At 38.3% G+C, this 27,370-nt stretch overlaps 1 protein-coding gene across 2 annotated transcripts in view; it reads left to right on the top strand.

The window, feature by feature from the left end:
* zgc:91944 (uncharacterized protein LOC436941 homolog) overlaps positions 1-26,924 on the top strand; it is a 47,790-nt gene extending 20,866 nt beyond the window's left edge. Inside the window, exons 4-11 of one of the 2 annotated variants that reach the window (XM_062529296.1) lie at positions 15,506-15,591; positions 16,302-16,412; positions 18,585-18,713; positions 18,909-19,062; positions 22,935-23,017; positions 23,724-23,819; positions 24,128-24,246; positions 25,533-26,924. In XM_062529296.1, coding sequence (XP_062385280.1) covers positions 15,506-15,591; positions 16,302-16,412; positions 18,585-18,713; positions 18,909-19,062; positions 22,935-23,017; positions 23,724-23,819; positions 24,128-24,246; positions 25,533-25,676 — 922 coding nt within the window. In that variant the 3' untranslated portion in view covers positions 25,677-26,924. The remainder of the gene's footprint in view (positions 1-15,505; positions 15,592-16,301; positions 16,413-18,584; positions 18,714-18,908; positions 19,063-22,934; positions 23,018-23,723; positions 23,820-24,127; positions 24,247-25,532) is intronic. The other variant, XM_062529297.1, reaches the window with a different exon arrangement.
* The last annotated feature ends 446 nt before the right edge of the window (positions 26,925-27,370 follow it).

Here is a 27,370-nt window from a genome sequence, read left to right as displayed (position 1 = left end):
CCTCACTAGCAAGTTAGCTAGTTAGCATGGTTAGCATAGTTAGCATTGTTAGCATAGTTAGCATTTTCAGTATAACTGCAAAAAATCATCAACTAAGTTAGCTAATCAACCTGGTTAACATTGTTAGCAAATTTAGCATTGTTAGCATAGTTAGCATTTTTAGCATTACTGCTAGAAATCATCGGTTAAGTTAGCTAATCAACCTGGTTAGCATTGTTAGTAAAGTTAGCATTGCTAGCATAATAAGCATTTTTAGCGTAACTGCTAGAAATCATTAGCTAAGTTAGCTAATCAACATTTTAACATGAATAGAAATCATTAGTTAAGTTAGAACTGGAACGTTTCATCTTTAAAACGTCTACCTTCACACTATCAACTCTCTGTAAACTATGCAACCACCATGTTTACCCTAGCTACACCTTAGTAACCATATCTACATTATCTATCTATTTTTGCATTTTCATGCACTGGTAATTCCTTGGAATTGCATTTCTAGTTATTATTAAACTTCTTCTTCTAACGCTCGCAATTCAGCTTCAACCGTTTAACGTAGAAACTTCATTCAAACTTTGTTGCGTAGGTCTTGCTTATGCCATATGTGCTTTGTATTTTTCAACTTTGTAACTTTTATACTTTTTAAACTATTAGTTAAAAACTATCACCATTTCCCCCATAGACTTAACATTGCTCATTATGACATCACGGCAGCAATTAGAATGTTACCCCAGCTGGTCAGCCACCTGGGCACCAACTGTCAGTTTCTCTCAGGCTCCTCTCTGAAGACTACATATTCTGTTCCCCTGTATCCTCTGCGCACAACAGTATCAAAATAAGTCCTCCTAATTCCATCCAACTTTATATCCATTCATCTTCTTCAAACCATTCACTCATCCACCCATTCTAAACAGTCTGCCTATCAACAACATCAATTAGACGCTCTACATTGAACTTTTAAACAATCTACTCTGTCTCAGGCTGGCTCTCTTAAGACTAGCCAGTTAAATTGATTACACCTGTATCTGTATCCACTACTCTCAGTAGAGAGCTGTGTCTCTCCATTCTACAAGAATATAAGGCACATTCCATCCAACATTCTATCCATTCATCTTCTTCAGACCATTCACTCATCCACCCATTAAACTGTCTATCAACATCTATTAAACAATCTGTCTATCAACATCCATTAAACTCTCTGTCTATCAACATTAATTAGACTATCTACATTCAACTTTTAAATTATTTACTGTCTCAGGCTTTAAGAGTACACGCTGGCTCTCTTAAGACTAGCCAGTTAAATTGATTACACCTGTGTCAACTACTCTCAGAGAGCTGTATCAGTGTCTCTCTTAACAAGAATATAAGGCACATTCCATCCAACCTTCTATCCATTCATCTTCTTCAGACCATTCACTCATCCACCCATTAAACTGTCAATCAATATCTATTAAACAATCTGCCTATCAACATCCATTAAACATTCTGTCTATCAACATTAATTAGACTATATACAACTTTTAAAGTATTTACTGTGGGTCCCTCTCAAGCAGTGTTTATATGTCCTCCCTCGCTCCTCGATCCTCAATGATCTACATAAAGAAAGATAGAAGAAGGGCTAGACTATCCCATTGTTGCCGCTCCATCATTCTTTATGTAGATCAGTGAGGAGCGAGAGAGGACGCGTAAACGCTATATATGAGAGGCACCTTCTGTCTCAGGCTTTAAGCATACAATCTCATTAAGACTACAGATCCTGTTTCACTACTTCCTCTGTCCACAACTGTTTCAAAATAAAGGTCCTCACTGCAATAATACACTATTAAATCATTTAACCACTGAAACTACTCAACTATTGAACTGTTCAACCATTCCAACTGTCAGTTATCATCCACTATGCCTCCAGTCAACTACATGAAACCTCCATGTACCTAGCAACCAACATAGCAACCATTAAAATTAAGTGTTTATGACCGTTTCCATAGCAACCAACATGATTATACTGCAGTAACTTCTTGTTTCCTGATAGTGGCCACCATGGATACCCTAGCAACAAATGTTTCAAAATAAAAGTCCTCACTAGCAAGTTAGCTAGTTAGCATGGTTAGCATAGTTAGCATTGTTAGCATTTTTAGCATAACTGCAAAAAATGATAAACTAAGTAAGCTAATCAACCTGGTTAGCATTGTTAGCAAATTTAGCATTGTTAGCATAGTTAGCATTTTTAGCATTACTGCTAGGAATCATCGGTTAAGTTAGCTAATCAACCTGGTTAGCATTTTTAGTAAAGTTAGCATTGCTAGCATAATAAGCATTTTTAGCGTAACTGCTAGAAATCATTAGCTAAGTTAGCTAATCAACATTTTAACATGAATAGAAATCATTAGTTAAGTTAGAACTGGAACGTTTCATCTTTAAACTGTCTACCTTCACACTATCAACTCTCTGTAAACTATGCAACCACCATGTCTACCCTAGCTACACCTTAGTAACCATATCTACATTATCTATCTATTTTTGCATTTTCATGCACTGGTAATTCCTTGGAATTGCATTTCTAGTTACAGTGCATGAAAATGCACTGTACTGTTCTTCCTATTCTTCTTATTACAGTGCATGAAAATGCACTGTACTGTTCTTCCTAGGCTTCTTATTCTTCTTCTTCTAACGCACGCAATTCAGCTTGAACCGTTTAACGTAGAAACTTCATTCAACCTTTGTTGCGTAGGTCTCGCTTATGCCATGTGTGCTTTGTATTTTTCAACTTTGTAACTTTTATACTTTTTAAACTATTAGTTAAAAACTATTACAATTTCCCCCATAGACTTAACATTGCTCATTATGACATCACGGCAGCAATTAGAATCTTACTCCAGCTGGTCAGCCACCTGGGCACCAACTGTCAGTTTCTCTCACATACAATCTCTCTGAAGACTACATATTCTGTTCCCCTCTATCCTCTGCGCACAACAGTATCAAAATAAGTCCTCCTAATTCCATCCAACTTGATATCCATTCATCTTCTTCAAACCATTCACTCATCCACCCATTCTAAACAGTCTGCCTATCAACATCAATTAGACGCTCTACATTCAACTTTTAAACAATCTACTCTGTCTCAGGCTGGCTCTCTTAAGACTAGCAAGTTAAATTGATTACACCTGTATCTGTATCCACTACTCTCAGTAGAGAGCTGTGTTTCTCCATTCTACAAGAATGTAAGGCACATTCCATCCAACATTCTATCCATTCATCTTCTTCAGACCATTCACTCATCCACCCATTAAACTGTCTATCAACATCTATTAAACAATCTGTCTATCAACATCCATTAAACTCTCTGTCTATCAACATTAATTAGACTATCTACATTCAACTTTTAAATGATTTACTCTGTCTCAGGCTTTAAGAGTACAATATGGCTCTCTTAAGACTAGCCAGTTAAATTGATTACACCTGTATCAACTACTCTCAGAGAGCTGTATCAGTGTCTCTCTTAACAAGAATATAAGGCACATTCCATCCAACCTTCTATCCATTCATCTTCTTCAGACCATTCACTCATCCACCCATTAAGGCGAGACACGGCAGGTGAAAATACTGTTTTTGTGACCTCCGGTCAATTTCGAGATTTTGAGCTAGTTTGCTACTTTAGCATGTATTCTACCACCCTACTACAACAACAAAGTCCGATTCTCACATTTAAGTGTTTATTTCACGAACTTTTGTCTACTCGCGCCTGTATATTTCTCCTAATTTTACCAAAAGTTCCCATTCTAAAGTGTCATGTACTACCGTGATCGTGATCCAAATCATATCGTGTTTGATACCGTTTGAAAGCCCTGCTTCTCCTACAAGACGCTATGCTATCCAAATATGGGCATTTCCTTTGTATTAGCAACCAATCGCGAAAGTTCAAAGACGAGTCTAAGCTGAGAACGCATTTCATTGGCTGTGTTTCAAGGCTGTTTTCTCAAAACGAGTTTTCCCCCACACGCCATGCAAAGGATCTCCACTTCTGCAGCACCTACATACACCAAACTTTCCAGTCTTATTCCTAACTATATTAGGAAGATATTTACAGAGGGATTTGTTGATATAGCATTCTAGGCATGATTTACATGACTTTTTATGCCTAAAAATAGGGCGAAAATCCACTTTTTAAGCCAATTGGCAGTATTTTCTGATTTACTGGAAAACAAAAGAAGATATTCATAATCCCCTCTGTAAATGTTTTTTTATTTGATATATTAACACAACAAAAAAATAATTTTCAACCTGGCTTTTTCCAATGGTCAGATCCTTCGCATCAAAATATATGCAAATTAGCGCATATTTAATGAGATATAGCCTAATTAGCATATTTAAACATTAAATTAAAGAAAACTTGCAATACATTTTATTCTCCTATTTATGTGAGTATTCAACTGGTAAAGTTTCATGAAGATATCTTTAAGTTTAAAATTTCCCCCTATTCACCTGGGGTGTCTCGCCTTAAACTGTCAATCAATATCTATTAAACAATCTGCCTATCAACATCCATTAAACATTCTGTCTATCAACATTAATTAGACTATCTACATACAACTTTTAAAGTATTTACTGTGGGTCCCTCTCAAGCAGCGTTTATATGTCCTCCCTCGCTCCTCGCTCCTCAATGATCTACATAAAGAGAGATAGAAAAAGGGCTAGACTATCCCATTGTTTCCGCTCCATCATTCTTTATGTAGATCAGTGAGGAGCGAGGGAGGACGCGTAAACGCTATTAGAGGCACCTTCTGTCTCAGGCTTTAAGCATACAATCTCATTAAGACTACAGATCCTGTTTCACTACTTGCTCTGTCCACAACTGTTTCAAAATAAAGGTCCTCACTGCAATAATACACTATTAAATCATTTAACCACTGAAAGTACTCAACTATTGAACTGTTCAACCATTCCAACTGTCAGTTATCATCCACTATGCCTCCAGTCAACTACATGAAACCTCCATGTACCTAGCAACCAACATAGCAACCATTAAAATTAAGTGTTTATGACCGTTTCCATAGCAACCAACATGATTATACTGCAGTAACTTCTTGTTTCCTGATAGTGGCCACCATGGATACCCTAGCAACAAATGTTTCAAAATAAAAGTCCTCACTAGCAAGTTAGCTAGTTAGCATAGTTAGCATTGTTAGCATTGTTAGCATAGTTAGCATTTTTAGCATAACTGCAAAAAATCATCAACTAAGTTAGCTAATCAACCTGGTTAGCATTGTTAGCAAATTTAGCATTGTTAGCATTTTTAGCATTACTGCTAGAAATCATCGGTTAAGTTAGCTAATCAACCTGGTTAGCATTGTTAGTAAAGTTAGCATTGCTAGCATAATAAGCATTTTTAGCGTAACTGCTAGAAATCATTAGCTAAGTTAGCTAATCAACATTTTAACATGAATAGAAATCATTAGTTAAGTTAGAACTGGAACGTTTCATCTTTAAACTGTCTACCTTCACACTATCAACTCTCTGTAAACTATGCAACCACCATGTTTACCCTAGCTACACCTTAGTAACCATATCTACATTATCTATCTATTTTTGCATTTTCATGCACTGGTAATTCCTTGGAATTGCATTTCTAGTTATTATTATTACAGTGCATGAAAATGCACTGTACTGTTCTTCCTAGGCTTCTTATTATTAAACTTCTTCTTCTAACGCTCGCAATTCAGCTTCAACCGTTTAACGTAGAAACTTCATTCAAACTTTGTTGCGTAGGTCTTGCTTATGCCATATGTGCTTTGTATTTTTCAACTTTGTAACTTTTATACTTTTTAAACTATTAGTTAAAAACTATCACCAATTCCCCCATAGACTTAACATTGCTCATTATGACATCACGGCAGCAATTAGAATGTTACCCCAGCTGGTCAGCCACCTGGGCACCAACTGTCAGTTTCTCTCAGGCTCCTCTCTGAAGACTACATATTCTGTTCCCCTGTATCCTCTGTGCACAACAGTATCAAAATAAGTCCTCCTAATTCCATCCAACTTTATATCCATTCATCTTCTTCAAACCATTCACTCATCCACCCATTCTAAACAGTCTGCCTATCAACAACATCAATTAGACGCTCTACATTGAACTTTTAAACAATCTACTCTGTCTCAGGCTGGCTCTCTTAAGACTAGCCAGTTAAATTGATTACACCTGTATCTGTATCCACTACTCTCAGTAGAGAGCTGTGTCTCTCCATTCTACAAGAATATAAGGCACATTCCATCCAACATTCTATCCATTCATCTTCTTCAGACCATTCACTCATCCACCCATTAAACTGTCTATCAACATCTATTAAACAATCTGTCTATCAACATCCATTAAACTCTCTGTCTATCAACATTAATTAGACTATCTACATTCAACTTTTAAATTATTTACTCTGTCTCAGGCTTTAAGAGTACTCTGGCTCTCTTAAGACTAGCCAGTTAAATTGATTACACCTGTGTCAACTACTCTCAGAGAGCTGTATCAGTGTCTCTCTTAACAAGAATATAAGGCACATTCCATCCAACCTTCTATCCATTCATCTTCTTCAGACCATTCACTCATCCACCCATTAAACTGTCAATCAATATAAAACAATCTGCCTATCAACATCCATTAAACATTCTATCTATCAACATTAATTAGACTATCTACATACAACTTTTAAAGTATTTACTGTGGGTCCCTCTCAAGCAGCGTTTATATGTCCTCCCTCGCTCCTCGATCCTCAATGATCTACATAAAGAAAGATAGAAGAAGGGCTAGACTATCCCATTGTTGCCGCTCCATCATTCTTTATGTAGATCAGTGAGGAGCGAGAGAGGACACGTAAACGCTATGAGAGGCACCTTCTGTCTCAGGCTTTAAGCATACAATCTCATTAAGACTACAGATCCTGTTTCACTACTTCCTCTGTCTACAACTGTTTCAAAATAAAGGTCCTCACTGCAATAATACACTATTAAATCATTTAACCATTGAAACTACTCAACTATTGAACTGTTCAACCATTCCAACTGTCAGTTATCATCCACTATGCCTCCAGTCAACTACATGAAACCTCCATGTACCTAGCAACCAACATAGCAACCATTAAAATTAAGTGTTTATAACCGTTTCCATAGCAACCAACATGATTATACTGCAGTAACTTCTTGTTTCCTGATAGTGGCCACCATGGATACCCTAGCAACAAATGTTTCAAAATAAAAGTCCTCACTAACAAGTTAGCTAGTTAGCATGGTTGGCATAGTTAGCATTTTTAGCATAACTGCAAAAAATCATCAGCTAAGTTAGCTAATCAACCTGGTTAGCATTGTCAGCAAATTTAGCATTGTTAGCATAGTTAGCATTTTTAACATTACTGCTAGAAATCATCGATAAGTTAGCTAATCAACCTGGTTAGCATTGTTAGTAGAGTTAGCATTGCTAGCATAATTAGCATTTTTAGCGTAACTGCTAGAAATCATTAGCTAAGTTAGCTAATCAACATTTTAACATGAATAGAAATCATTAGTTAAGTTAGAACTGGAATGTTTCATCTTTAAACTGTCTACCTTCACACTATCAACTCTCTGTAAACTATGCAACCACCATGTTTACCCTAGCTACACCTCAGTAACCATATCTACATTATCTATCTATTTTTGCATTTTCATGCACTGGTAATTCCTTGGAATTGCATTTCTAGTTAAACTTCTTCTTCTAACGCTCGCTATTCAGCTTCAACCGTTTAACGTAGAAACTTCATTCAAACTTTGTTGCGTAGGTCTTGCTTATGCCATATGTGCTTTATATTTTTCAACTTTGTAACTTTTATACTTTTTAAACTATTAGTTAAAAACTATCACCATTTCCCCCATAGACTTAACATTGCTCATTATGACATCACGGCAGCAATTAGAATGTTACCCCAGCTGGTCAGCCACCTGGGCACCAACTGTCAGTTTCTCTCAGGCTCCTCTCTGAAGACTACATATTCTGTTCCCCTGTATCCTCTGCGCACAACAGTATCAAAATAAGTCCTCCTAATTCCATCCAACTTTATATCCATTCATCTTCTTCAAACCATTCACTCATCCACCCATTCTAAACAGTCTGCCTATCAACAACATCAATTAGACGCTCTACATTGAACTTTTAAACAATCTACTCTGTCTCAGGCTGGCTCTCTTAAGACTAGCCAGTTAAATTGATTACACCTGTATCTGTATCCACTACTCTCAGTAGAGAGCTGTGTCTCTCCATTCTACAAGAATATAAGGCACATTCCATCCAACATTCTATCCATTCATCTTCTTCAGACCATTCACTCATCCACCCATTAAACTGTCTATCAACATCTATTAAACAATCTGTCTATCAACATCCATTAAACTTTAAATTAAACATTAATTAGACTATCTACATTCAACTTTTAAATTATTTACTCTGTCTCAGGCTTTAAGAGTACTCTGGCACTCTTAAGACTAGCCAGTTAAATTGATTACACCTGTGTCAACTACTCTCAGAGAGCTGTATCAGTGTCTCTCTTAACAAGAATATAAGGCACATTCCATCCAACCTTCTATCCACTCATCTTCTTCAGACCATTCACTCATCCACCCATTAAACTGTCAATCAATATCTATTAAACAATCTGCCTATCAACATCCATTAAACATTCTGTCTATCAACATTAATTAGACTATCTACATACAACTTTTAAAGTATTTACTGTGGGTCCCTCTCAAGCAGCGTTTATATGTCCTCCCTCGCTCCTCGATCCTCAATGATCTACATAAAGAAAGATAGAAGAAGGGCTAGACTATCCCATTGTTGCCGCTCCATCATTCTTTATGTAGATCAGTGAGGAGCGAGAGAGGACGCGTAAACGCTATGAGAGGCACCTTCTGTCTCAGGCTTTAAGCATACAATCTCATTAAGACTACAGATCCTGTTTCACTACTTCCTCTGTCTACAACTGTTTCAAAATAAAGGTCCTCACTGCAATTATACACTATTAAATCATTTAACCATTGAAACTACTCAACTATTGAAATGTTCAACCATTCCAACTGTCAGTTATCATCAACTATGCCTCCAGTCAACTACATGAAACCTCCATGTACCTAGCAACCAACATAGCAACCATTAAAATTAAGTGTTTATAACCGTTTCCATAGCAACCAACATGATTATACTGCAGTAACTTCTTGTTTCCTGATAGTGGCCACCATGGATACCCTAGCAACAAATGTTTCAAAATAAAAGTCCTCACTAGCAAGTTAGCTAGTTAGCATAGTTAACATTGTTAACATAGTTAGCATTTTTAGCATAACTGCAAAAAATCATCAACTAAGTTAGCTAATCAACCTGGTTAGCATTGTCAGCAAATTTAGCATTGTTAGCATAGTTAGCATTTTTAACATTACTGCTAGAAATCATCGATAAGTTAGCTAATCAACCTGGTTAGCATTGTTAGTAAAGTTAGCATTGCTAGCATAATTAGCATTTTTAGCTTAACTGTTAGAAATCATTAGCTAAGTTAGCTAATCAACATTTTAACATGAATAGAAATCATTAGTTAAGTTAGAACTGGAATGTTTCATCTTTAAACTGTCTACCTTCACAATATCAACTCTCTGTAAACTATGCAACCACCATGTTTACCCTAGCTACACCTTAGTAACCATATCTACATTATCTATCTTTTTTAGCATTTTCATGCACTGGTAATTCCTTGGAATTGCATTTCTAGTTATTATTACAGTGCATGAAAATGCACTGTACTGTTCTTCCTCGGTCTTCTGCTTCTTCTTATTATTCTTCTTCTAACGCACGCAATTCAGCTTCAACCGCTTAACGTAGAAACTCCATTCAAATTTTGTCGCGTAGGTCTTACTTACGCGATGTGGGCTTTGTATTTTTCAACTTTGTAACTTTTATACTTTTTAAACTATTAGTTAAAAACTATTACAATTTCCCCCATAGACTTAACATTGCTCATTATGACATCACGGCAGCAATTAGAATCTTACGCCAGGTGGCCGGCCACCTGGGCACCAACTGTCAGTTTCTCTCAGGCTTTAAGCATACAATCTCTTTGAAGACTACATCCTGTTAAACTGTTTCCTCTGTCCACAACTGTTTCAAAATAAAAGTCCTCACTGCAATAACACACTATTAAATCATTTAACTATTGAAACTACTCAACTATTTAACTGTTCAACCATTTCCACTGTCAGTTATCATCAACTATGCCTCCAGTCAACTAAATGAGACCTCCATGTACCTAGCAACCAACATAGCAACCATTAAAATTAAGCATTTATGACCGTTTCCATAGCAACCAACATGATTATACTGCAGTAGCTTCTTGTTTCCTGATAGTGGCCACCATGGATACCCTAGCAACAAATGTTTCAAAATAAAAGTCCTCACTAGCAAGTTAGCATGGTTAGCATAATTAGCATTGTTAGCATTTTTAGCATAACTGCAAACAATTATCAACTAAGTTAGCTAATCAACCTGGTTAGCATTGTTAGCAAATTTAGCATTGTTAGCATAGTTAGCATTTTTAGCATTACTGCTAGAAATCATCGGTTAAGTTAGCTAATCAACCTGGTTAGCATTGTTAGTAAAGTTAGCATTGCTAGCATAATTAGCATTTTTAGCATAACTGCTAGAAATCATTAGCTAAGTTAGCTAATCAACATTTTAACATGAATAGAAATCATTAGTTAAGTTAGAACTGGAATGTTTAAACTTTAAACTGTCTACCTTCACACTATCAACTCTCGGTAAACTATGCAACCACCATGTCTACCCTAGCTACACCTTAGTAACCATATCTACATTATCTATCTATTTTTGCATTTTCATGCACTGGTAATTCCTTGGAATTGCATTTCTAGTTAAACTTCTTCTTCTAACGCTCGCAATTCAGCTTCAACCGTTTAACGTAGAAACTTCATTCAAACTTTGTTGCGTAGGTCTTGCTTATGCCATATGTGCTTTGTATTTTTCAACTTTGTAACTTTTATACTTTTTAAACTATTAGTTAAAAACTATCACCATTTCCCCCATAGACTTAACATTGCTCATTATGACATCACGGCAGCAATTAGAATGTTACCCCAGCTGGTCAGCCACCTGGGCACCAACTGTCAGTTTCTCTCAGGCTCCTCTCTGAAGACTACATATTCTGTTCCCCTGTATCCTCTGCGCACAACAGTATCAAAATAAGTCCTCCTAATTCCATCCAACTTTATATCCATTCATCTTCTTCAAACCATTCACTCATCCACCCATTCTAAACAGTCTGCCTATCAACAACATCAATTAGACGCTCTACATTGAACTTTTAAACAATCTACTCTGTCTCAGGCTGGCTCTCTTAAGACTAGCCAGTTAAATTGATTACACCTGTATCTGTATCCACTACTCTCAGTAGAGAGCTGTGTCTCTCCATTCTACAAGAATATAAGGCACATTCCATCCAACATTCTATCCATTCATCTTCTTCAGACCATTCACTCATCCACCCATTAAACTGTCTATCAACATCTATTAAACAATCTGTCTATCAACATCCATTAAACTCTCTGTCTATCAACATTAATTAGACTATCTACATTCAACTTTTAAATTATTTACTGTCTCAGGCTTTAAGAGTACACGCTGGCTCTCTTAAGACTAGCCAGTTAAATTGATTACACCTGTGTCAACTACTCTCAGAGAGCTGTATCAGTGTCTCTCTTAACAAGAATATAAGGCACATTCCATCCAACCTTCTATCCATTCATCTTCTTCAGACCATTCACTCATCCACCCATTAAACTGTCAATCAATATCTATTAAACAATCTGCCTATCAACATCCATTAAACATTCTGTCTATCAACATTAATTAGACTATATACAACTTTTAAAGTATTTACTGTGGGTCCCTCTCAAGCAGTGTTTATATGTCCTCCCTCGCTCCTCGATCCTCAATGATCTACATAAAGAAAGATAGAAGAAGGGCTAGACTATCCCATTGTTGCCGCTCCATCATTCTTTATGTAGATCAGTGAGGAGCGAGAGAGGACGCGTAAACGCTATATATGAGAGGCACCTTCTGTCTCAGGCTTTAAGCATACAATCTCATTAAGACTACAGATCCTGTTTCACTACTTCCTCTGTCCACAACTGTTTCAAAATAAAGGTCCTCACTGCAATAATACACTATTAAATCATTTAACCACTGAAACTACTCAACTATTGAACTGTTCAACCATTCCAACTGTCAGTTATCATCCACTATGCCTCCAGTCAACTACATGAAACCTCCATGTACCTAGCAACCAACATAGCAACCATTAAAATTAAGTGTTTATGACCGTTTCCATAGCAACCAACATGATTATACTGCAGTAACTTCTTGTTTCCTGATAGTGGCCACCATGGATACCCTAGCAACAAATGTTTCAAAATAAAAGTCCTCACTAGCAAGTTAGCTAGTTAGCATGGTTAGCATAGTTAGCATTGTTAGCATTTTTAGCATAACTGCAAAAAATGATAAACTAAGTAAGCTAATCAACCTGGTTAGCATTGTTAGCAAATTTAGCATTGTTAGCATAGTTAGCATTTTTAGCATTACTGCTAGGAATCATCGGTTAAGTTAGCTAATCAACCTGGTTAGCATTTTTAGTAAAGTTAGCATTGCTAGCATAATAAGCATTTTTAGCGTAACTGCTAGAAATCATTAGCTAAGTTAGCTAATCAACATTTTAACATGAATAGAAATCATTAGTTAAGTTAGAACTGGAACGTTTCATCTTTAAACTGTCTACCTTCACACTATCAACTCTCTGTAAACTATGCAACCACCATGTCTACCCTAGCTACACCTTAGTAACCATATCTACATTATCTATCTATTTTTGCATTTTCATGCACTGGTAATTCCTTGGAATTGCATTTCTAGTTATTATTAAACTTCTTCTTCTAACGCAGCCAATTCAGCTTCAACCGTTTAACGTAGAAACTTCATTCAAACGTTGTTGCGTAGGTCTTGCTTATGCCACGCCTGCTTTGTATTTTTTAACTTTGTAACTTTTATACTTTTTAAACTATTACTTAAAAACTATTACCATTTCCCCCATAGACTTAACATTGCTCATTATGACATCACGGCAGCAATTAGAATCTTACGCCAGGTGGCCGGCCACCTGGGCACCAACTGTCAGTTTCTCTGGCTTTAAGCATACAGTCTCTCAGAAGACTACACATATCCTGTTAAACTGTTTCCTCTGTCCACAACTGTTTCCAAATAAAAGTCCTCAATGCAATAATACACTATTAAATCATTTAACCATTGAAACTACTCAACTATTGAACTGTTCAACCATTCCAACTGTCAGTTATCATCCACTATGCCTCCAGTCAACTACATGAAACCTCCATGTACCTAGCAACCAACATAGCAACTATTAAAATTAAGTGTTTATGACCGTTTCCATAGCAACCAACATGATTATACTGCAGTAACTTCTTGTTTCCTGATAGTGGCCACCATGGATACCCTAGCAACAAATGTTTCAAAATAAAAGTCCTCACTAGCAAGTTAGCTAGTTAGCATGGTTAGCATAGTTAGCATAGCTAGCCTTTTTTAGCATAACTGCAAAAAATCATCAACTAAGTTAGCTAATCAACCTGGTTAGCATTGTTAGCAAATCTAGCATTGTTAGCATAGTTAGCATTTTTAGCATTACTGCTAGAAATCATTAGCTAAGTTAGCTAATCAACATTTTAACATGCATAGAAATCATTAGTTAAGTTAGAACTGGAATGTTTCATCTTTAAACTGTCTACCTTCACACTGTCAACTCTCTGTAAACAATGCAACCACCATGTTTACCCTAGCTACACCTTAGTAACCATATCTACATTATCTATCTATTTTTGCATTTTCATGCACTGGTAATTCCTTGGAATTGCATTTCTAGTTCTTCTTCTAACGCACGCAATTCAGGTTGAACCGTTTAACGTAGAAACTTCATTCAAACGTTGTTGCGTAGGTCTTGCTTATGCCATGTGTGCTTTGTATTTTTCAACTTTGTAACTTTTATACTTTTTAAACTATTAGTTAAAAACTATTACAATTTCCCCCATAGACTTAACATTGCTCATTATGACATCACGGCAGCAATTAGAATCTTACGCCAGGTGGCCGGCCACCTGGGCACCAACTGTCAGTTTCTCTGGCTTTAAGCATACAGTCTCTCAGAAGACTACATATCCTGTTAACTGTTTCCTCTGTCCACAACTGTTTCAAAATAAAAGTCCTCACTGCAATAATACACTATTAAATCATTTAACCATTGAAACTACTCAACTATTGAACTGTTCAACCATTCCAACTGTCAGTTATCATCCACTATGCCTCCAGTCAACTACATGAAACCTCCATGTACCTAGCAACCAACATAGCAACCATTAAAATTAAGTGTTTATGACCGTTTCCATAGCAACCAACATGATTATACTGCAGTAACTTCTTGTTTATTGATAGTGGCCACCATGGATACCCTAGCAACAAATGTTTCAAAATAAAAGTCCTCACTAGCAAGTTAGCTAGTTAGCATGGTTAGCATAGTTAGCATTGTTAGCATAGTTAGCATTTTTAGCATAACTGCAAAAAAACATCAACTAAGTTAGCTAATCAACCTTTTTAGCATTATTAACAAATTTAGCATTGTTAGCATAGTTAGCATTTTTAGCATTACTGCTAGAAATCATCGGTTAAGTTAGCTAATCAACCTGGTTAGCATTGTTAGTAAAGTTAGCATTGCTAGCATAATTAGCATTTTTAACGTATCTGCTAGAAATCATTACCTAACTTAGCTAATCAACATTTTAACATGGATAGAAATCATTAGTTAAGTTAGAGCTGGAATGTTTCATCTTTAAACTGTCTACCTTCACACTATCAACTCTCTGTAAACTATGCAACCACCATGTTTACCCTAGCTACACCTTAGTAACCATATCTACATTATCTATCTATTTTTGCATTTTCATGCACTGGTAATTCCTTGGAATTGCATTTCTAGTTAGCTTCTGCCACCGTGTAGTACTTCAATGATGCTCTGAATTTGTTGGGATTTTTTTCTTTGTTTTTGTTCCCAGCAGTTCATAAAGACTTCTAACCACAGGGCTCTAGAAGTTTTCTACACTTGTCCTAAAATTTCAATCATATCACTGTCATCGAAGTATTCCAAGCCACTCTAGACTGTAAAATTGGGTGACCAGACATCCCCGGTTTCAGGGGACAGTCACCGTTTTTGTTTGCCTGTCTCCGGGAAAATATAGAAAAACTACCGATGTCCCCGTTTTTTGAAGATAAAACCTGTATGTATTTCAATCAGATTGATAGTCAAACTGAAAATGTCCCTGTTTTTGGACATCTGGCCACCTTACCCTAAAAGGTTATGACGTGTGTTTGTGGTTGTAGGAGAGATAGCAACTTGGTGAAGGAGGAGATCAAGGCCTTTTTGAATAACCGAAGGATCTCTCAGGCCATTGTCGGACAGGTCACAGGTAATTGTGACTCACCTGACATCTTAACACATTAAACATCTGAGGCTCTAATTTGTATGGCACAATTTGTATCACACAACCTCACACAATTTCCATGAAACTTCTAAAAATCAAAGATGTCAAACTCATTTCTAATATTCAGATATTCACATCACCACCTCTTCTAACTGTGTGGTTGTGCTCCACGAATAGACGGTAACATGAGTGCACGATCACTTGCCACGCACAAATCGGCGTATACATTTTTAACAAGCATTGAATAAACAGTGGATTCCTGAGCGAATAAGAATATAACGTATCGTAATCGACATGGCAGTGGCAGAGTTTTATGTATTGAAAACAGTGTATTGTATTGTATTGTTTTGAAACAATACAATACAATACAATACAATACACTTGTGAGCCACACTCATGTTGGCGCCAATGTGCAGAGCACTTTTCGGAAGTACACGCTGCAGATTCAAGTTAGTGCCCCTAGTCAGTTGAAGTTAAGTAGTGTGTTTCATTCAATTTACTGTAGTCATTGCAGTGCTCTTCAATACCATACTACATATGTAGTGTAGATTAAATGTCAAGTAGACACTTGAAAAATGTGCTGCGAGTTGTTACATATTTTGGGGGTTTAATATTAACATTCTCGTCTTGTCTCTTTTACCCCAAATTCCCTGCTCTTGTTTCTCGCCCTTCCTCTCCCATTCGGTCTCCCTCAGGCATCAGCCAGAGCTACATCTCCCAGTGGCTGCTGCAGCAGGGTCTGGAGATGAGCGACTCAAAGCGCAGAGCCTTCTACCGGTGGTACCTGCTTGAGCGCAACAGCCCAGGTTTGAGCAATATAATAATGATAATATAATAGATTAAACACATGCACCAGGCAGGGGTGGGTGGTGGGCTATTGAGTTACAGCCTTGTAAGCCAGCTCTAGGATAGCTACTGTAGATACAGTAGGTTTATCAGTGTCACCCATTGCCAATTTTCAAGAAACCTACAGTAGGAACCAATCACAAACCCTTATCCAGCATAGGTTGAGCTTTATATGACAGACCATGCAATCAACACAACCATTGGCTGGGCTGATGGTGACCGGGTTAAACAGATACGGATCTTGTATTTAACATCTTTCCTGTGCATATCTGAAAAAATACTATCAGGCTACTGTATATTGCTTTACTTTAACTTTTCAGTTTTAATGTTAAAGTGTAATTCTGGAGTAATTTGAACCCAGTGTCAAAAGTACTATAGGAATCTTATAGTATTTTTGGACAAAATATTATACCGATCTTATAGGAATGCTATAGTATTTTGGTAAGTAATAGAAGTACTGTAAGACTACTATAGAAATACTATAGCGGCTATAGAATATTGTAGCGGTATTACAGAACATCACAGAAATATGTTATGTTCTGTAATACCTTTATAATTCTACTATGACCAAATGAAATGTTCAGCCCAGACCTATAATTAAAATACAACGCAACAACCAGGGAATCCAACACTAAATGGAAATGGACACCCGGCTCTATACCCTAATCCCACTCAATTCCTCTTCCTTTAGTCAGTGGTAGCAAAATTAGGCCTGGTGGCATTTGCATCTCAAATCATGTCCACCTTGCACATACAGATGACATACAGTACTGTGTGTGGCTTAGTAAAATAGAAAAATAAGTAAAAAATTGGTTTAAATAAATCAGACATTCAGGACAGACTCTACTATCAAACCTTGTCCATGGAAAATACAGTGGGAGTAATGAGTTATACAAAGGTTTAGTTGGACTCAAGATTATGTTTTTGTATTTTACTGTCGGTGAACTGTAATGGCATACTAGAGGTCATTGAGATCAGGCCTATCGAGGTGGCTAACTATAATTCAGAGGGATATTAGTTGTGTTTGTTCAACCATATGCCAGTTTATTTTAGCTTACCTTGTTTAGACGAGAAGGCTATTGTGATAAGGACAGCGTAGTAGTATCTGAAAGAGAGGGCTGCGGTCTTTAGTAAAACATTTTGTATGAGTAACAATTAACTGTTACACCTGATTTTATAGCAATGTTATGGCCCCATTTTGTGAAAGAGGCTTTGTGTAGGTGACTTCACAGCATGTTTTGGGGGTGGCATGGGGGTTTGCATCTGAGGCGTTTGGATGTAATGCTTTTCTGGCTACAATCCTCTCTCCACACACACACTTACCTTCTGCTGCACCCATCCCCATTTTTCACCTCTCATCTGCCTTCCATTTTGAGTTGGTCCTAGAGGGTAACTGTTTAAATGGAGAACCAAAATGGACCCAGTCGACAGCCCCCTTGCCATCATGCGCAGCCGGAAATGTTGGCAGTATGCAACGACATGCTGTCAGTCAGGACCATTTCCCTACCGTTAATGCCTCAATTGGCAAAGCTAGAAGTGGTGTTAACGATGTTCAGAAGTTGAATTGACCCACTCAGAACCAACCCAGGCTCTAATCTAGCCAAAAGTAATGATACACTTACATTCACGGCACGCTATGAAAAATGTTTTAGCAAACATTCCAGGGTGTGCAATGAGCCCTTTAGGACCTCTATATTATACCTCCCAACCTCTGGGCACAGATATGTTTGTCTCAGTCCTAATCCTGGTGCTGTCGTGCTGGTTTTCATCTCCTCAGCTAAAAGATTGCTCTACAGCACTCGGTGTCAGTGCTCCAGCAGCTCTCCACTTAACACTCGATCCTGATGCTAATGTGGCTCCACTTTCTTTTAATGCTCCACTGTGCATGGGCAACACAAACCTCTCTGCTTGGGCTGACTATGTATGCAATCCAGTGTGCAATTCAACCAGATCACCAACACCAACAAAAAAATAAACACAAGTAGCCTGTTGATCTACATTTGGGGCTCTTGATGTTCGAGTAAATCACTCTATTAACATAAGGACTCACAACCCCTGTAGGGGGAGTTGCCTGCGACAGAGTAGCCCCTGTGTTAACGCACAGTCTTTCTTGATTGGCTGACTGCCTTAAGGAATCAGGTGGAGCGAAAGCCAGCACATGCAGACCCCTAGGAGCAGGAATGATGCCCCTTGGAGTAGGCAGAGGGAACTGCTGCTGCACCTGCTGCCATGGTACTCTGCCCACCAGCAGGCTCAGACAGGTAACCCTCGCCATCACATGTCAGGGTGTCACCCCCATGCCATAACCACACATGTGTCTCATGTGTCCTTAGTTGATGTTTTTATAAGGCTTGCCCAGCTGTGAATAAACATTATCTGCATGTTTTGGGCATAAAGAGAAGGATTATTTATTGGGTTAAGTTCGATATTTAGCCTCATAATGTCTCCTCGTGCAGGAGCTACGTTGTCCATGCGCTCTTTGGTGAAAGAAGAACCCGACTGGAGGATGGGAGGTAGCCCTGGTGATCGGGGAATAATGGGCGGGCCTTTCCGGCTGCGCAGAGGGAGTCGATTTACATGGAGGAAAGAGTGTCAGTCAATCATGGAGAGGTGAGCTAATTAAACGTTGAGATATTTCACTTTGAATTTAATTTTACCTATAGAGCGATTACATATGTTTTATGACACTTTACAGAGTGTTAAACAAACGTGGCCTACTGGTTAGGGCTTCGAGCTTGTAACCAAAATGTTGCTGGTTCGATCTCAGACCTGTAGGAAAATGTGGGCGGGGGAAGTGGTTGAGCACTGCTCTCCCATGCCCACATCCACAGCTGAAGTGCCCTTGAGCAAGACACCTAACGCCTAACTGCTCCCCGAGCACAGCAGTAGCAGGCAGCTCACTCTGGGTTATTGTGTGCTCACTGTGTGTTTAACTAATTCACGGATTGGGATACATTTCTAAATTTCCTCACGGGATCAAAAGAGTATAGATACTGAAATCTGAGATGATGCAGCAATCATTTGCTTGGGTTCTGCCTGTAATTTTCCCCCCATCTACAATAAGACATAAATCAAGGTTTACTGTATGGAGCCATTGATATTTCCTTCACCGAGATTGGCTGTAAAAAAAGTAAAGTCAAAGTAAAAAGGTCAGGACTCGAACTGCACAGTTCCAGGCTTACGGATTATTTGGGCGGACAGAGATCACAGGTTGAGCGGTAAGAAGAAAGGAGGGGTCTTCCTGTGTTGTTCAACAACAGTTGGTGTAACCTTGGACACATTCATCTGATGGAACCCTTATAAGACCCCAGACATTGAAGAAGAAAAATATAAAATGTTTACAAAATTTGCATACAAAATGTGTCTATTGCGTGTTTAGTGCCTTCTTCAGGTTTTCATGGTCTCCTCCTCTAGTAGGCTGTGTGACCTAAGTGAATTGGCATCATGGCCTGTAGTGTTGAGATGCCTTGCAACTGACGGCCTTTCAACTTTCTTTCTAATGGCATACTTATATTGCATACTTTAAGTTTTTTAATCGTAATTGGCCTTGCACTCTGAAGAAAGAATGCAAATCTGAATGAAGCCTCCTCCTACCACACAAGCCCAGACACGTTAGCCATGTTAGCCATGAATTTATGTCCTTATTATCTACTGAGAGAGTTCACAAGGGAGATTTTCTGGAGATGTAAAATCATGTGACCTAAAGGGGCAGCTTAACAAAAAGAAGAGGGGCGGGGCAAGAAAGCCTACAGGACGATGCTGGACAGCCTGTGTCAGGAGAAGGTGCTGTGGAAGACGTCCTGCTTTGTTCCAGTACCCAAGAAGTCTTCTCCAGTTGTCTTCAATGACGAGACTGGTGGCCTCCTGTCCCCCTGCATGGAAGTCCTGAAGAAATTGATGCTTGCCAATTGGACCTCCTTGGACTGCAATTTGCTTACCGCTCTGAGGTTGGTGTTTAGGATGCAGTCATCTGCCTGCTTCAGCGAACCCACATTTACCTGTATGAACCTGGCTGCTATGTGAGAGTAGTGTTTCTTTGACTTCTCCAGTGCAGTCAACACAACACAACCAATACTGTTGCGAGAGAAGCTTCATATGATGCAGGTGGACACCTCCATGACCTCATGGATCATTGACTAGCTGATGGACAGATCACAGTTTGGACAGCTGAGAGGATATGTGTCTGAGCTGGTAGTCTGCAGCACAGGAGCACCGCGGAGGACTACTGTCACCTTTCCTCTTTACACTACAGTATGTGTGCAGCACAATGCTGAATGTTTTACTAGTCTGTTCTTTCTAGTGCAATTATCAGAGCGAACGGCACCAAAAAGCTAAACCAGCCGATGAAATGAGCTTGTGCTTGTAAGTGCTGTAACAATTTATAATGACTTGCCTTTGTGTCAGGAGAGGAGAATCATTATTCTGAGGGACAATGCACATTTTAAAGGTGGGGTTGGAGATGCTTGGAGTATGCTCTCTGGAGCATTTTTTAACATATTGCTTGAAATACACTTCACACCCCCATTGCAACCAATTAATTAAAAGTTTTGACACAAAGATGAAAAGTTTTAGTGGCCTTTATAACGAACAATCCAGGAAAAACACTATCCAATCATACTGAACGGACTGTTTCTGGATTCTGATGCATCTATCAAACTGCAATCTGCTCCTCCCTCCTGCTCGTGAACAAGCATAGCACGTTCCTGTACTCTGGAGGCGTGACTTCCAGGGAAGTCTGAAGAAAGGGGTTGGGACTTCTGACCTGTATATTTTCAAAATGCAGCTTTGCTGAATTGTTTTCCAGGATCTTCTACCCTACCTTTATACAGCGATTCTGTTAATTTGTTTATTCATTTTACTTGTGTGTGTTGTTTATGTTAATATTATTAATTGCTGCAGTAACACTATCATTTGTAAATGATAACTTTATTCATTATTCATCATCTATCTATCTCTATCTAGTAAACTTTCCACTCAGTCAACACATTTCACCTGCATTAGTACACTTTTGTACCTGTCAACAATTCAGATCCAATCACGTAGTTCCTACTGTAAATATGAAGTGTCCTACATTATTGGATAAATGTGTAAAAAGGTGAATGTTGTTCACAAAACATGGGTGTGTTTTATTTCACTATACTGTTGATTTGTGCAGAGGCAGAGACTTGCTCTGAGATGGTTTGGTACATTGCCGGTCTCCTTCGATATCTGGCACCTGCAGCGTACCATTACCTCATAGAAGGGGGAAGCAATGATCTATTTTTCTTGTGTTCCCAAAGAAAATCTGCTTTGATGTATGAAAGTAATATTGGGTTTGAGGATAAGCCTGAAATGGGCAGTCATTAAGATGACGAATGTATTCTTCTTAATGTAATTCATTAATTTTGGCTCTAAACTCACAAGACCCACTTCCTTTGCTCCCTTGCATATTTCTTGTGTAATGTGTTGTACAGATAATGTCTCAATCAGTTTTCAAAAGGGTCAAAAAATAAAACCATCTAAAAATGTCATTGTTTGAGTTTTGCACATTCAGTACGTTTCTGTAATAGGATCGAAATGTTGTTTCAAGGCATCAGGTAATGGATATCCATACTGTAAGAAATAATTGTGATTTTTTTTTATGTATGCACAGTATCGGATATCATAATAATTAAGGTTTTTGTGGAAAATATACATATAACCAGACTAAGCTCAATCTTTTAAGATTGAACATTAGTCTGGGGAGTCTGCACTGTATTTCTACTGCACAGGAGGCATGATCAATGGGATACTAGTCCTTTAAATGTGATTTGCTAGAAGTATACATGTTCAAGTTGTTGCTTGGGTATGAAGCATACTGTCGCAGAGGTATACCCTCTGCCAAATGGGGTTAGTCAGTTGAGCTAAGGTTTATGTCAAGTAATAGGTTTAAGTCTAGTAATCATTAATAATAACATATGATATTCCAATATTTTGACACACTGTTTTAGGATACACAGGCCTGTGTGTGAAAAATGTCAAGTGCACACCCTAATTGTGAAGTTACCTGTGCATCCAAAGTACAGTAGCACACCTCTAAAAAACTAGGTTGTACAAAGTAAGGATGTGTGATTTTCCGACTGCATCTCCAATCAGTAGGCTATTAAATTAATTAAAACCTAGCTGGCACTGACTATGAAGCTTTTTTGTAGAGGTTGAACGATATGGGTACGGTCCGTTTCTCCCCCTCTATTTGCATGATAAAGAATGGTAAGAATTTAAGCCTTTCCTTTTTCTCCCAGGGACAACAATGTTTTACTCTTCCAGAAGTTCTGGCTGGAGTCTACTGGTACACACAAGCCACTAATCTGCGAAATGTACTCGGTTATTGGTCAATGCCGATCCCAATTAGATGACCAACCAATGAATTGATCTACCTCTACTTTTTTAGTAGTTATGGCCATTCAGTTGTTGTATTGAGTATTTAGATCCATAAACTTCATGATGGGTGTCTGTTTTCCCAGTTTCTTTATGGAGAATCAGTACCCTGATGAGGCTAAGAGGGAGGAGATTGCCAATGCCTGCAACTCGGTCATCCAGAAACCAGGTCTGTATCCAGGAGCAGGTTTGGCAACATATTTGAATGATATTCAAATTTGTATTATGCACTTCATAATTTAATATATGGTATGGTTAATGTATTAAATGATATACAAAAGGCTAGTGACACTAACGCACCTCATTGGCTGGCTGTAGAATACGCTGGATGGCCGAGGTACATCAGAGGTCGGACGGTGTTGCCGCTGGCTAGTTAATTTCAAATTTGGTGGTTGATTGATTGCATTCAAAATTAAACCCTATTCAGTATTTCACAATTATTTATCTTTGTTGAGAAGTTATTTGGGGATATATTCGTAATGCAATAAAGAAATGATGCAGTGAACTAAAGAAGTCCTCAATTTATTTTGAGATGCACAAGCTTGTATCCACAAATTTGAAATCCAGAAACAATCTGAGGCATTGACTGTGACAAGTTGGCACCTCACCACCTACTGTACACTGCAAGTAATGTAAAAGAAAGTACAATATATACTGTACTACTTCCATTGGAAATTGTGTTTTTCTAAAGTGATGGAAAGTGCAAAGCTATGATGGGTTTGTGATTTAAATCCTTTTTTATTTGGTAGGGGCTAGTTTGACTTGCATTGCTCTTTTAACAATTCATGTGACACATCTTTTTCAATATGTCATCATTTAGCTGTCTTTGACTCTTTGCAGTGCCCATATTGTGATTGCTGTCTTGGTTTATTAAGGCTGCAAGCTGTCCGAATTTGAGCGCGTCACGGCACTGAAGGTGTACAACTGGTTTGCCAATCGCAGGAAGGAGATGAAGAGACGAGCCAACATTGGTGAGATTATTTTGCAATATGAAAACATTTACCATAGTCAACACCTCGGACAGATTGTGAGTGTACGGTAGTACTGTAATTTCCTGACTATTAGCCACAGCTCATGCATTGACTTTGCTACATTTCTTCAGCTTTGAGGTTAATACACGGCGGCAGTTGATATGGTATTAATATGGTTTTGTTTCTTTTAATTCGCAATAAACACTGTCCTGCGGCTTATACACAATGTGGCTAATACACGGGAAATCTCTGTAAAGTGTGTTTAGTGATAGTAAACTAGTTTTGTTTTGTGTCATGTGATATGTTAGAGGCAGCTATCTTGGAAAGCCATGGCATAGAGGTGCCCAGCCCCAGCTGTCACTCAAATGGGGAGGATACAGAGCCACAGGAGTTCCCTGAGCAGGTGCCTCAGCGTTTCACTGAACAGGTGAAGCATGCACACACAAGCTACAGAATAAAGATCATTTCAACATTATTAAGAAGTAATTATACTGTATGTCCGAGAAATAACATAACCATATGAATCAAATCAGTGAGACTTGCATCAAAGGGTAAACACTTTAAAAGCAAGCGTTTACATGCCCATTGTAGTCTTACATTATTGCTTGCTCTAAAGTGTAACTCTGCTGAAAAGTGACATCAGACTCTTTTTCTGCATAAAAATACATCTAATAAGCCATGGAGACAGTATTTTTCATTGATAAATCATTACAGAGCTTGCACTGACGTACGTTATAGCCCCAAATCGCAAACAGTGGACTAGCTAAGGGCAGTAAACAAAACGCTTCCCAAATAGCATTTTTACCAGTAATATTGTTAAAAACAGCACCAAACCTCATCAGTAGCTTGCTCAGGGTTTCTACGCATAAAACGAAACACCAACAATGTACATAGGGCACCTGGAGTTTATTACAGAAGATTTTAGAGTTAAGAACACCAATAAGTTACCAACTGGACTTGGAAAGTCTGTATCTCACGTCACGTAATCGCCTTATATGGACTTTCCTTCAAGAAGCTGGTAAAGGGGGAGTAATATTAAGCACACACAAAACAGGATTCTCTTTCGTGGATGCAAGGGGAGGATAGACCAGACGAATCGTAAAGTAATAGGAATGGTATCACAAATGGGGTGAACAACATTTGTAGCACCCTCATGAACTTCACTAATCACACGATTAGCAGCTCCAGTGGCCTCCATTGCAAAATGAAGAAAAAGGTCCGCACATTTGCTCTCGATTAGTAGCCTGGGTGTTCCCATCCTGCCTTGTGCGGTGATTTCATTCACGCTGCTAAGGCAGTCAGGAAAGTAACATCCAGATTTTCGCCTGATGTTGGCGACCAATCACAGAACAGGGTTAGAAAGCAAGACCATGATGAGCTATGCACAGACGCATTTGATAGACATCAATTTATTAGAATTCGTTAGAGGTTACGCTTCGAGTCGTGTGGCTCTTCCTCAGACTTCCTCAACTTTTTTAAGTCTGAGGAAGAGCCATACGGAGCAAGTGTGCAGACCTTTTTCTTCATTTTGGATGTTCATTTTTTGGCTTCTGCACCTTTATTTGGATGTGCACACTTCAACTAAATACCTCCTCCTTTACAAATCAATAATTTTTTGTTCATATGAAATACTTTCAACTTCAAACAGTGCTTTACAAACTAAATTCACAATTACAGTTGTGTGAAAATGGGACTCAACAACTCTTTGCACAGGAGGAGCTGGCGCAGAGGAAGGACGCTGAACAAGATGGAAGCTCATTGACTGCTATGGAGGTACCAACCCTCCCTAGTCCTTCCACCCAGCTGGTTGACCAGAAGTTCGAGGAGTCCAAACGAGAGGCTGTAGACGAGGAGTGACCAGGGGAGACCACTCCATAGGACAGAACAGACCTCCTCGGTGGGGCATGGTTGGGTGAGAAGCCTAGCCAGGAGACCACACCAAAATACTCTTGTGCCTCCAGTGGTAGGGAGGCCACTGTATGTAACTACAGGAATAATGCTTATAGTACTGGCAATATTTATCTCTATATATTGTGCATTCCAAGGTCCTCAGACAGGGAGAGAAGCAGATGTGGTGCAAACTGGTAATCTCCACTTCTCCCTTTAATCTAAAAGCCTCACTCTCCTTACTAGTCTCACTCTCTCACTGTTGTTATGGTTTAGTGCTTTGTATGTGCATAAGGTAGAGCAGAGAACCTGCGGGACAGGTGTGTCAGGTGGGTTGAAGGGCCATATTACACACTGTAGAGCCGGGGCGATCTTGGACGGTCCCCTCACTTAATGGGGTGAAGCTCAAAGGTTATTGGTTGGTTGGCCCTGAAAGAAGAGCAACAACTCAGGAAAACTCAAGCGGAAAATGTGGGGGGAAACAAACAAGAACGAATTTATGTGTCTTCGTGGATTTGATATAATTTTAACCAGTGGAATCTTACATCATGGTGGCTTCCAGTGTTTTATGGGCACTTCCTCACATCTGAGTCAGTGTGCCATATATGTTACTATCTTTTATTATTGTTTTATATATCAGTAAGTTGACTGCTATCTAGTTTTGTGCATGATAATCTTGAGCTAGCAGAAACATATGCCATTTTTTTTTTATTTTATCAAGTAGAAACAGCCCACTCAGTACGGTCATTAATTATGTTTACTGACTTCTATGGGCTTAAAATGACTGGGTAATAATTTGAATTTGTTTTTATACATATATGATTGTATTATTAAGCACTTTCCATCATAAGCTATAGTGCAGTATATAAGACTATACAAAGCTATACTCTCACATGATATATTTCGCATCTAATGCTATATGCTGCTTTTACATGCCGCTCAGCCTTTTTGGCCAGAAGCTGTTTCCTCACCTCAGCCCTTCTTAAGCCAAAGCTATACTGAGGTGAATATGCACAGTTAATACCTTTATGGAACGGGGGAATTTGTGGGTAACAATCAGATGTTCATAAAGATGAAATGATCTTTAACATCACAGCGAGATAAAAGGAGAATTGTGATCAAATCGGAATTCTGTGTTCATAGTTATAACTCATCTTTATGCAGCACCTTGCCACCCCCCCTTTGTCAGCATTACCCAGTGATGACACAAAATAAAAACATATGTAAAGAAATTACATTGTCTGTAGTTTGTCTCTGGCAATATTTTGTGACACCTTTTGTTCATGTATGTGTAATAGTAATATCAATGTACTGTATATGTAATATCAATGTAACATTCAGTGTGTTTGGGTGTTTACCCCACAAAAACGTATAATTATGGTTCCTGCGATCCTGAAAATCCTAGGAAGGTTATTGAATTTAAACATTTCTTGGCATATATTCAAGTCTTGAAATTCAGTAAATATTTTTTTGGGGGGAAAGTCGTGTAATACAGTACTTGCAAAAATGTTAGGCTACCTTACATTGTACACCGTTATAAGGGCCTGCATATTAAGTATCTCTATTATAATAGAACTAGTCATATGGAATAAAATAGGAAAATACAATAAATAATTACACTGTGTCAAAAATAAGCAAAATCGAAATGTGTCAACATTGTTAAG

Source organism: Sardina pilchardus, chromosome 24, assembly GCF_963854185.1.
Source record: "Sardina pilchardus chromosome 24, fSarPil1.1, whole genome shotgun sequence".
NCBI classification, from domain to species: domain Eukaryota; kingdom Metazoa; phylum Chordata; class Actinopteri; order Clupeiformes; family Clupeidae; genus Sardina; species Sardina pilchardus.
Note: the sequence above shows the minus strand (reverse complement) of the source record. Positions and strands in the feature narration are given on the sequence as shown.